The following is a 12,538-nucleotide window of genomic DNA, read 5'->3' as shown; positions in this document are numbered from 1 at the left end:
CAGCAACGTACCAGAATATGAACAAGACAGAAAATGAAAATAGGATTACTCTTAGCAAGCCTTTAACTACTAAAAGAATAAATACTTCAAAAATCTTTGCTTAAATTAGTTTCAAGATTTGAAGAGATGTCAGAAAACATTCTGTGAAAACAAAGAGAAAAAAATATATATATCCTTTCATTTAGACTTGCTCATTCCAGCCTAAATAGTCTATTTACTGGAGCAGAGAGAAAAGCAAAGATCAAGTCTGCACCTACCTAACAACTCCCGGGGTGGAACTGCTCTGTTGGCTCCATTGCATGGAATGTTTGGGTACGGGGCAGATGAGGAAGAGTTTACCCACAACTCAGGTGATGAATAGTTGAAAGATGACTGGTTACTGTGGTCCTGAAGCTCTTTACACTGACCAAGACTCTCTTGAGGAGTGCTTAATTCTTCAGAACAAGCCTGGACTGAACTAGAGGAAATTCTTCTTTGGTACAACGGCCTGCCTGGTCCTCTTGGTTCATACTGCAAACACACAAAAAACAAAAACAAAACAAAAAAAAGACCTTTTGCTCCTTTTATTCAACTGCATGTAGCACATGCTATTTTTCCATCCAATTTTTTCCATGCCACGTCTTACAAAAAAAAGTATCCTTTGCATTTAGAAAAAAACACTAATACATTTCAAATTATACGTTGTATACTGCAGTCACTGATAATGTATTTTAACCATACGAAACAGACACGGGATTATAAAGGATGCATAAAGAGCTTCAACTAAGATTCCTTAATTTTTAATCAACCTTTATATCTTACACTCCTACATGGGAAATGAATCATATAGAGAGAAGAAGGATACCCAGCATTTACAAATGATATAAAGGAAGTACAGAAACATATAAGAGCAAGAGAAAATGATCAATTACAATGTACAGAGGAAAAAATGGCTTTCAGTTTCCAGAGGGCAAATTAATGATACCAGGATTTGGCCAATCACGATACATTTGTGTACTGAATTTTGCATATATACACACAGAATGAACGCTCTGGACAAGTGTGTCTTCAAGAGAAATAATGCAAAGAATTTTATCTGAAACCATAGAAACTACTTGCTTCCAAGATCCTGTAGATCATGTAAATGAAAATGGTAGAAATTCCATTAACCTGTTGGCTTCAAGATTTAAAGACTTTTCAGGATTCAAAGCAAGTCCATCATATTAGTTTATTTAACAAAAACCAGTTTGGTAAGGATACCGAAGGTCATGACATCTCTCCTGAAACCTGCCTCATATGAGGGATCTCTGTTACAAATACACCTAAAACTGCATTTTGATTTCTTTATGTAATTCAGTCCTATCTGCTAGCTGAATGAGCCCTCCTGGAAACTTTACAAGCAAGTCTGTCTTGTAACGTTTTTACTGCATTTTGCATTTCTGTCACACATTTTGAAAGGAAGAAGTAATGAGAACTAAAATGAATTTGCACTAATTACATAAAGACTCACTCTATTTGTCTTCAGATAGCAGGAGCCGTCACAAACTCTGTAGGAATATTTATTAGTTTATTACTGCTGAAGAGCCATTGTTCTTACATCCCGCTGTATTGATGGCATTAAATGTTGTCATAAAGTATTAGATTTTATACAAGGTGGTATGGCTTAATGGACTGAGACAAAGAATTTCTAAATGCCTATAAAAGCAAATCTTACTACAGCTCTAGCTGGGCCTGAGGATTCCATTAACCTCTCTAGATCTGCAGAATACAAAAATTTGTAAAAATGCACTGGCATTCAATTTTAGTTATTTTGCTCAGGCACATAAACTCTAAGATCTTTTCTACTTTCAGAAGTCAAAACGCAATGAAACATGTATCATGTGGGATAGTAATGAACACATATCATAGCTACTCTAAAAACTTTGACATAAATGTATCACAGGACATGCCACTTAATTTTATGTGCAAATATTTCATCACATGCAGTCCGTGCAAGATTATCTGAGAATATTAATTCTGCCAGTCCTGTCACACAGCCAGCTCCAGCATATTCCATATCTGCATATCATACACTCCTCAGCACTCCAGATTCCAACAGGAATTAAAAACCCCTGTTCAAAACATGACCTGTTATGGCTATATGTGCTCACGTAGTCTACATCCCATTACACTACCTCCCCTAGAGTCCAGAACAAAAAAGATTGACAGAGACAGAGCCACCTCGTGGGTGGCAGGGTTTGTGCTAGGCCCAGATTCATGCTACACGGCTGGGTACCTCTGCACTGGTACGCAACACTGAGCCCCCAAAATACACAGAATGGCTTTACACAGCATTAGCTCAGGCCAGGTGGGATTTACTACATCAGGTTTCATACCACGTTAAAACAACCGTACCTCTTCTGGTCTCAGGTTAGTATGAAAACTAACTCAAACACATTCACAGTTCAACACTGAGCCAACTGGCTGGCTGATTTGAGCTGACCTTCCAAAGTCATCTCATGAGTCTCCACCTGAGGTGTGGTTAATTTGCACTCCAGACAAACAACCTGCAGATAACTGAGCAATGATTGCAAAAAACTCTGAATAATATTCAAAAAGCCAAGACCTCCTATTTGCTAGAGAAAATGTTAGTCCTGTAGTGATGAGAACCACAAATACACACAGGGTGAACACAGAAGACTTGCAGGAAAATTCTAGCTCAAAGAAATCCCCAGTGCGAGCTTTTCATATGTGAGGTATTTTGCATTCATGACCACTTCAAAATATAATTTCATATTAAAATGACATGACAATTGCATAAGCAGACAAAAATGCCTACCTCTTCTAAGCTGTGGAGCGAAGAAGCAGATACTGCTCGAGATGTGAGTGGATGAAATGGCTCCTGACCAACTGCATGCTGATGATTCTGTATTTGTATAAAAGGGTTTTGCTGGGCCCTATGGGGCAATGGAGGTATACCATAATGAAAGCCCTGCCCCATTAGGTGATTCTGCTGTAGGTTAGCATAAGTCCACGATCCATCAGGTTGCAGGTATTTCAAGGGAGATGGGGTTATATGTTCAGATGGCATTGAGAAAGGGGGATTGTATATTTGGGGTAAATGTTGCTGAAATGCTGGGTTACTGGGTATTTCAATGTCTCTGTTGTTTTCAGTGAAGTTAGGAAAGTGACCACTGTGATTAGAGTTGCAGGAAGGAGAAGGGAGTGCTGGTGGGCTTCTGGGTTGAATTTGTCTGTATTGCAACAGTCTTGACTGAGGGGGTGGCATTTCAGCTAAGTCCCGACTTTCACTTTGATCACGGTGTGACAGTTCTCTGAGCAAATCCTGGAATCTGTATTGACAGAATAAATGTATCAAGAAAAAGAAAAAATGTTTTTCTAAAATCCCACTCTTTTTGCGGTTGAGAAAACTCAAAGCACAAACCACTGGATTTAAATATATTCATCTTTGAGCCTGCTGACCCTAACTTCAAAAGATGCGACTGTGAGCAATCAGAAATTAGGCACAAGAGGATTAACTGGGTGAAATACCTACCTGAATCATTTCAAAGTTTTAATAACTCTTGAGATTTCCTTTTCAGTCAGAAGAATCAAGTTTTTGTTATCTCTTAAGAGACAACCAAAGTAAGGATTTCCTGCTTTATTATAGAAAACACTTCCCACAGTTAAATCAAATTTTAACCCCTTAAAAGCTAAAAACCAGAACAATCAGGGATTCCCCTCATTTGTACAATACATTTCCAAACTTCTTCAAAAGGAAGGGAGTATACAATTCAGCACCTTACGGAGTCAGATAAGAGAGTATTTAGAGGCTTTACCATGGCTATAACAAACCAGATGGAAAATAAAGCATAGTGGGAGATGACAGTAAACAGAGGCAATTTTAAAATCTGGCCTTTACAATATACATGATTAAAGCTGATGGCCACAGGAACTATTTTTCTGTTTATGTTCAACAGCTTTCTTTCTTGGCCCCTAATGCTCCATCTCAAGAATATGCATATTTTACAATCTGCTTTTAAAATAAAAGGCTTTTTAAAAAGGAATAAAAGTTTGGATTTGACTGGGGAGCAGCATTGTGGGCAGGGGGTTGGTTTTTTCAAGCACAGAAATCTGCCTTTTATGACTAATTCACTTTGAAGAATTTACTGCTTAATAGGCCTTAACTACACTCAGGTACCACCTTTATATGCACAAGGTTGTTACTCTCTTTCCATTACTTATTCCATAAATACAGCACTGAGATACTCCATAAATGTATTTTTTCACTACAGCTTTACTACCCAATAAACAGAATAAAGCATAACACATAGTAAAAGCATAGCTGTAAGTCAGCCTGCCAACTATTTTAACCTTCATAATAACAGCAGCAAAATGCAATACCTTTTAGTGCCTTGTACTTGGATCACAGTGTTACAGATAGGTGCCCACTGCTCAATTTTATACAAGCTCTGATGACTCAGTAAACAAATACCTTGAATATGTTGCCTCTGTTTCATCTTCTGTATTACTGGCAAGTTTCCAGTTTGCCCTAACTTGCTGCTGTTGATGCAATCCAATTGGTTGCTGAGGAAGATGTGGTAGATGAGGATGGTGATGGTGTTGATATGGAATAGTGCCTTGACTGAGATAGGCATTATGTTCATTCCATTGCTGTAACCTGGCTTGTTGCTGCTGCCTTATTGTTTCCAAAGCTACATTTCCATGCATACGATCTATAAAAATAGTTTTAAAAAAAAATTTATCTAATGTCCCTTTTAAAAAAAAAATCTTTATGTCAGAAAAAAATACTTTTTATACAGTATATTCCAGGGCCTATTATCTACTAACTGCATTGCAGTGTATAACCTGGTTATTTAAATTATACGGAAAATCATATAAACATGAATTTTTCTAATAAAGTGCTGAATATTCGAACATGCCTTAAGCAGCAAATTATGCTCAATGACATTACTTATGGAAACTAACCCAACAATGACCCAATTCAGAGCAATATGCCTGGAAAGGTAAATACCTCCTTCATTTTCACTTCAATGTAGTTATAACTGAACACTGAATTTAAATAAAGAAAAAGTCACCTACCTAAAGTGTCCCCTAAGGGCATTCCTGATGGATTCTCTTCAATGAAGTTGTTCAAGTGGGTTGGCAGAACAGGGTTGTGCTGTGCAATAGGCCTCAAAGGATTACTGACTTCTTGTAACATAGGTGGGGGGTGTTGTTCTGAAATCACAGCATCTACAGCAGGAGAATGTGGTCGGTGGGGAATTGGGTTATTAAAAAAAGATTGGCTGGGGCCTGCCTGGTAAGCAGGGGAAAGCTGCGAAGGTTGTGGAGGCTGTTGATTCAAATGATTATGCTGCTGAACTACCTGGCTTTGCTGGGGTGGCATTTGGTTTTGTTGTTCAGGCAAATGATTTTGTTGTTGACTTAAAAGGTTCTGCTGCTGTTGCAGAGGATATGGCTGCCTTGGTATCTGTGACAGGTGCTGGAAGTGGCGATTGGGAACTGCATACTGTGAGTGGGGTGGGGTGAGATGTAGATTCAGCTGCCTGGGGTTAAGATTATCTTTGCGATGAAATTTAGCATTAGGGTAAGCAACATTGGAACGTGACTCCGGGCTTCTATTCTGAGAATTTGTGTCTAAGTCAACCTAGAAAAAGAGAATGGAAAATTTACCTACAGAATTTCAGGAATTAATAAATTCATTAATTCATTTAACAATAAATAAAGTCTATAAAGCTTCTACAAAATGTGTGCCATTCCTCCTCTGCCCCCCATCATAATATATCACAGAACTACTATTTTCTTTAAGAACAAATATATTCTTCACTATATACTGGACATATATTCAGGAGTCAACTCATTTTAATTCCTTAACAGTCACCACATGAATTTGAATTCTTTTCCCCTCTTGAAGGGATGTAAGTAATTCTACTGTCACTATTCTACTTAGCAAATAATAAAAAAAGAAAAAAAAGCATATGAAGAGGTCCAAAAGAGATGGACAGCACCTCATCTCAAAAAACAAACAAAACAAACAAAAAAACAGAACAGTACCTAGAGAAGAAGGGATATTAAAAGAACAATGCAAACCAACCTGCTTCAATTCTACAGGTTTCTTCTCAGGTGTTCGAATTTTACTGATTTCGGGTCCAGCAGTGGTTTCACTTTTACCTAAAAACATTTAAGAAATTTATTAACTAGTTATAATGGAATAATGATATTTTTTGTTTGTTGTTTTTTTCCAGACACGGGAAAATTTAGAGTAACTAGTACCATAGAAATTTAATACAGTTTACGCTAACAATTCTTTTCCTCTAATCTCTGCACTTTGTTCATTAATCATCAATAAGTAGTTTTCAACCTTAACTATTGCTGATGTTACTTGAAATTATCACTGGACTGCAGAACAGAAGCAGAACTAATATACATCCCTTCCTTCCCCCCTGTTCTGATTACTTCCTCCTCTGACTACCACAATATTTGAGGTATTCTATTTGTACTGGCAAAACACAGGCTATTCTCTCGATTCTGTATACCCTTCAATTCTATTTAAAAGAGAAAAATAAAGAAAAAAAAATCCTTTTCCACGATACCCTACTTAATCTACAAACTTACTCAAAATGAAACGAATTTACAATGGAATTTCAACAACTCACCATTTCGACTTTGTTCATGTTGCTCCTTGTCTGGATGCTGAAGCTGCTGCTGTTGTCCTATGCTAACTGGTGAATGATGTCCCAGGCCATAAGGTATAGGAGACCCACGCCCATGTGCCTGTAACAGGTTCATATTATATGCCATAGCTGCTTGATGAGTAATGATTCGAGGGTCAACTGCAAACCTACCCTGATACCCCGTCCATGGTACCTACATAATTAAAAAGAAAAGATGCAACCTGGTAAGGTATGTTAAAGGAAGTAATGTAACAGGCACATTGATAATGACATCAGTAAGAACCAGCTTCCCGTGCATCAGATGACCTGGCACACTAGCACACAGCTACAGGTAGTGTTGAAAGGGATAGCGAGAACATAGGCCTAGCAGCAAGGAGCAAAGAGCAAAGATTTTGGCAGACTATTTTTGGCAAGTGTTCTCGTACTGAAACCCATTCCGGTTTCAGTGGTGCCAAGATTAGGTGTGCAAAGATTGATGGACAAATTATATTTTAATAAATTTTACATCCGTTTCTTAATAAATAGAAGTGGGTGAAGTTATAAAAAATAAAGCCCTTTCACCTAGTAGTTGAAGAGAGATTAGGCTACATGTTAGGGTGAAAACAGAAGTGAACCCCCCTAACCTGAGGAATTTCTTATGGTCCTTTTATCACCCAGTTTTGTAAACTTGTAACACAGAATGAGTGGGCATACTATACCTCTGCACCCACAAGACACTTAGTGAAGTCAGCCGAACTACTGGCAGAACTGACTATCCGCATGTTAAGAATGACAGGGCCACTCCAGAGTGTCTATTCTACATGTGATACATGCATTGCAGATTGTCTTCCTATTTATTTGAAGTAAAATCCACCTCCTGAAAGCATGTAAAAGAAGTCAGGAATCTTTACAACATTTTAAATTCACTTCTATAAGGAATGCAAAGGAAGACAGCTCTGGATCAACTTAGTTCGATCTTGCTCTGTAGGGAATTTATTAAAAGAAGGCAAATATATGAATAAGAGGAGAGTGCTAGGAAAGGAATCGCCAACACTCAGGCTGACAAAGCATCCTTTACTGATGACAGCAGACAACCTCCTCATGTTTTACACTGGTATGGAAACTGACTTAAACAATGCAAAGAGATAATTTTATCTTCTGTGAACTAAACACATTTTACTTCGGTCCCTACTTATTTTAAAGTGTAACAACTTCCATGCAATTCTTTTTTTTTTAAATTTCTATTTGCCATCAAAATATGCACTTTGAACTTTAGCTTTAGGCTGCTGTTGCATCTGCGCAATCTCAAATCATCTCCAATAAATTTCTTTTCAAAAGCAGCTGTCTCATTAGTACCTCAGTTTTCCAACTTAATTATTTAAAAGTCCATCCTCAGGGAAGGTGAGCTCACAATACTTATTCCTAATACACTTCTTCTGGTTGGAAATAAATAAAGATATATTAAGCTTGGAACAATAAAACAAAAATTTCAAGTTATCTTGGCTTGATATTAATATAATGTGAGCAAGCATGACAACAATACAGCTGTTGGCCTTCTCATTCCATTTAATTTTACCCATCAAATGTAGATTTCTAGTAAGCTAGGAAAAAGGAAAATTACTTGACCTAGCGAAGAAAATCAATCTATAGCTTCCAGTTGATCCAAAACTTACAAGCTACTAGAACTAGAATTCCTACAGCAAGTCCCCTGTATGGGGGCCATAACCTATATTTCAGTAGAGGACTCAAGTAATTAAAAAAAACACTAATGAGGTGTATGCAAATGCTTAGGAATGGCATTAAGCACATATGCATGGCAGGTTCCATGTCCTTCCTACAGCCAATGCCCTCGTTACTCCATAACATCACTTCTGAAGCTTTTGTTCTTTCCTTCCTATTTTCTACCTGGAATGTGACTGTAAAGGTTAGAATTAAATCAGAGTGCTTCTTTAATTCACATACGCTTTGCTGGGTTAGTTTTATACATAATGCAAAATTCCATATGAAATGTAGCTCAAGAGACCTGATTAGGGATCTTCACTGTGTTCTCAAATGCCATAAAGAAAGGGATTGGAAACGAAACAGGTTCACTATGAAGTTCTGGAAGGGGAAAACATCCCAGCATGCTTATTTTTCTTATCACCACACTTCAGACACCTTGCACTGCAGACATCCAAAGCTGGTGATTTAAACTGTATAAAGCCAATAAAGAAAAACAAGCTCTGTCTGAATTGCCTATGTCTCTACAATGATTAAGAACTGGACTAGGCAATTAATTCACACGCAGGTATCTGAAGTCAGATGAGAGATCCCACTGGTGTCTCTATGCCTAGAGCTGAAAAAATACATTAAATGGCATTAACATGAAATTGCTTTTAGGCTGCCTGGAGTTATTTGTGGAAACAACATTTTTAAGTCCTCCTTTTCTGGCGGTCCTTGGTAGAGCCACTCACAGAAACAGCTAAGGACACATACTTGAAGTGAACTACTGGAACAGTCAACAAAGTATTCAATAGTTTGATTTCTTTTATATACAATAAATGGGGAGGGAATAAAAGAAATTAATTCTTACAGGCAAAGGCACAGACATGACCATGTTTCCTCCATAGACAGCAGGTACATATAGAATACTTGTCCCAGTGTGTGGATCTATCCTTTGAACAGGACTTGGAGATTTCCCCAGGTTGGGGTGAGGTCCCAGAGGAGGAGGGGGAGGAGTATACGCTCGGATAGGATTTCCTATTAGGACAGAAGGATTGGGCTGAACTGAAAAAAAGAAAAGAAAAAAGAAAAAAGAGAATATGAAGTCTATTACTTTCCTTTTTTCATCCTAATAGCATCTATCTTTATAAAGCATACTGGCAACATTAACAGGATAGGTCTGATATACTGAGAAAAAGCATTAATCATATATCAAACCCTGTAAACAATTTCAGAAATTTGAAGAGGCAGAAAGTATGGGTTGAGATATAGAAAACAGGTCACTGGTAACTGCATTAAAGAATGTCCCAAACCAATTACACATGCTGACAGTAAGAGAAGCTGTTAAACACTGCATCAAACTATCATCTTCCTTTCTTTAGCAGGGAAGACAAGCTTTAGATTAATGTTGTTTTAAATTAATAACAAAATTCTTAAGCTGTTGCATGCTATCTTGCAAAAAAGTGTGCTCAGTAATATATCGTACTGTCATATATCCAGATAAGTTCAAAATATATCGTATAACACCACATGCAATAGAATGTCCTAACTCTTACAATGCAAATACGCCAGTACAGCATTTTACATCAGGTATGTCAAACAGCTATTTTTTAAACAGTCCAATGTCTATACTGTGATAAAGCTATAAAGTCAGTGCACACAATACCTGTGAAGGAACAGCCTTGGAAATACCTAATGTTCACTTAACAGTCTTATAGTCTGTTTCCCAAGAGCACACAAGAGGTAAATGGCTTTCAAATAGAGTAGACCAGATACTCTATTCATGTCAAATTACTATAAACTTGACTGAAGCCAAATCAGTGTGAGCTCAGAGGAATTCCTTCAGTAGCAGCAGATACTTACCAATTCCATCAGGTGGGAAATGGTCGTTCTGGTTATGAAGATGGACCTTGCCCTTTAAAGGGGAAAAATAATAATAGTAATGCTTTGCAGACTTTGCATAAATGCTTTGCAGATTTGCATAAAACAAAGCTTTGTTTATTATTTCAAGTGAATTTCATAATTGAATCAAATACAAGATAGTTTTAAAGAAATTAGCTGAACATTTTATTCTTATACATTAAATTGTACAGTTCCATCATCTGACTATGAATTCTCAAACTTGAATACTAAATGCCAATAATTCAGTTAACCAGTGAGTCATTACCAGTGCCTCTGGGGATGCTCGCTCCCAAGGCCTGTCTTCAGATGCAAGGGGAGTTACCATGAGCTTCTTTGGGTTTTCTTTCTCACTATTTTATCTCCTGCTGTTTCACTTCTTTCAGGAACTGCACCCAGTGCTAACATAACCCTCAGCACTCCTGTCCAGTGGCAGCTCTTAGTGGAAATGTCTATTTTCTTCTCCAGGTTCCAGCTCAAGAACCTTGGAGACTAAGCAGCTGCCACCAGTTTCATGCAGTTGCTCACCCAAGCTCCTTAGAAAACACCTCCCTACCCTTTATCTTCAGACGTAGATTCATCTTTTCCCCTTAGTTATTGCACCCCAAAATTGCAATATAGAACCAGAGCACTCCAGGGAATTAATCTGTTTTCCCCCGGTGAATTATACATTAGAAAATGAGGTTAACCAAACCAAGTTACCCCTCCTGAGTTCATGAGTTTACAGCATCAACTAAGTAGTTAATATTCATAAACTGTGAGCACATAGTCTAATGTCTGTATGTTCTTAAGTATTTTGCAGAAGAGGAATATCTTACTTAATTTGGGCCTAAATAATTTCACAAATTTAAAATAAATGTAAAAACCCTTTGATGCTGCAAAACTTTTCTTGCCCAGGAGATAATTTTAGGCAGTTTTCCAGCAGTCTGAACAAATTAGTCAGGACACCAAGACAGGTTGCTTGACAATGTTGACTCATGCATAAAGTAGATTAAAGAACTGGTCTCTGAATCCCCCCTCTCCCTCCCTTGTATAAGTGAATTATTGAAAAATAAATTAATAATTACTTTTCATTACATTACAGTACTTAAATCTGAATCTTGTTCTCTTTACTGAATAGGCAAATTGAAACAAAACTTGGAGAAGCTACATTCCTTAACAATCACTCGTGATTAATAAAAAGCATTTCTCTATCTGTTATGTTGTCAGTTAGCACCAAGCTAGATGCACAGAAGCATACCAAATCTCTGTTCTACCTACCATACTTGTAATTTATAGGTGCTTTATATATTTTTAAAAGCAAAACAGTGAATAACAAATTCAAAAGAATTGCTGTCCTGTTAAACAGGAGCCTCAGCACGTAACCGTATCAGATTTTCAAATGCAAATGAACTGGGACCATTTTTGTGTTGGGGAAGGGAGGTGCTGGCTTTGTCTTTTCCCTTTTTTTCTTTTAATAGTTCTGATGCCTTAATGACTTTATGATAATTAGTTAAAAACTCAACTGTTATCCTTAACTGTTAAAGGCACCTGGAAGAAAATCACACTGAGGTTTAGGTACCTAACTCCAGGCAGTTAACAGCCTTGCCACTCCCAAGGATCCCCCCTTAGTCAACAGACAGGAGATGGGAGTATTCTCCAAAGACTTAACCAGACCTGTGGTCCTCACTGACGATGCATCCCAATTAAGTGTCCAAATCCAGACCGAAAAGCTGGAACACAGGCAGTGAGCGGGAGCAGGCTGAGCTGTGAAATTCAGAGCCTCATTTTCTGTATGCTGACTACCCTGCAGGAAGCTCCAAGTTCTGAAAACTTGGTTTCCACATCATCACCTTTTATTAAAGGCTGTGCCTGTCCAATTCTGCTATTCTTTCTGCACTTCCACCATCCCTGGCCAAGCCACACAAACATGGCCAAAGGCAGATGCTGTCCCAGGCGCTGGGGCCATGCAGCACACCGCCCAGAGCTGCCAGCTCCATTCTAGCTGCCTGGCTCTCAGTGACAGGACTGAAACTTGTTTTCTTCTTTAAACAGAAGTTTTTAATAACCTTAAATAAATCTTTTTTTTTTAATCCTTAAAAAATAAAAAGAGCAGTTCTGCTGAATATGAATGTGCCATTTTTACAAAACTACATTTCACTGCCTGTATAAAACAAGATCTGAACTGCACAAATGTCCATAAACTCAGCACAAAACGGAGTCTGATACACTGTTCTCATTTTTCAGTATAAAATACATCAGCACTAGGATTTTAGCCTTTTAACTTTTTATATTAAATACTGTACTTGGGAGGCCCAAAGCAA

At 37.7% G+C, this 12,538-nt stretch overlaps 1 protein-coding gene across 6 annotated transcripts in view; it reads right to left on the bottom strand.

Annotated features, from left to right (window-relative positions):
• Positions 1 to 12,538, bottom strand: part of HELZ (helicase with zinc finger) — an 83,674-nt gene that overhangs the window by 3,561 nt on the left and 67,575 nt on the right. For all 6 annotated transcript variants that reach the window (XM_035558785.2, XM_035558786.2, XM_035558787.2 and 3 more), the window contains 8 exons: positions 10,200 to 10,251; positions 9,208 to 9,401; positions 6,639 to 6,849; positions 6,077 to 6,153; positions 5,062 to 5,629; positions 4,454 to 4,694; positions 2,798 to 3,311; positions 258 to 510 (listed from right to left, as the gene is read on the bottom strand). In XM_035558785.2, coding sequence (XP_035414678.1) covers positions 258 to 510; positions 2,798 to 3,311; positions 4,454 to 4,694; positions 5,062 to 5,629; positions 6,077 to 6,153; positions 6,639 to 6,849; positions 9,208 to 9,401; positions 10,200 to 10,251 — 2,110 coding nt within the window. The remainder of the gene's footprint in view (positions 1 to 257; positions 511 to 2,797; positions 3,312 to 4,453; positions 4,695 to 5,061; positions 5,630 to 6,076; positions 6,154 to 6,638; positions 6,850 to 9,207; positions 9,402 to 10,199; positions 10,252 to 12,538) is intronic.

The sequence above is a fragment of the Cygnus atratus genome, chromosome 18, assembly GCF_013377495.2.
Source record: "Cygnus atratus isolate AKBS03 ecotype Queensland, Australia chromosome 18, CAtr_DNAZoo_HiC_assembly, whole genome shotgun sequence".
Classification (NCBI taxonomy): Eukaryota; Metazoa; Chordata; class Aves; order Anseriformes; family Anatidae; genus Cygnus; species Cygnus atratus.
The sequence above is the reverse complement of the archived record's forward strand: the minus strand, read 5'-3'. Positions and strand labels throughout refer to the sequence as shown.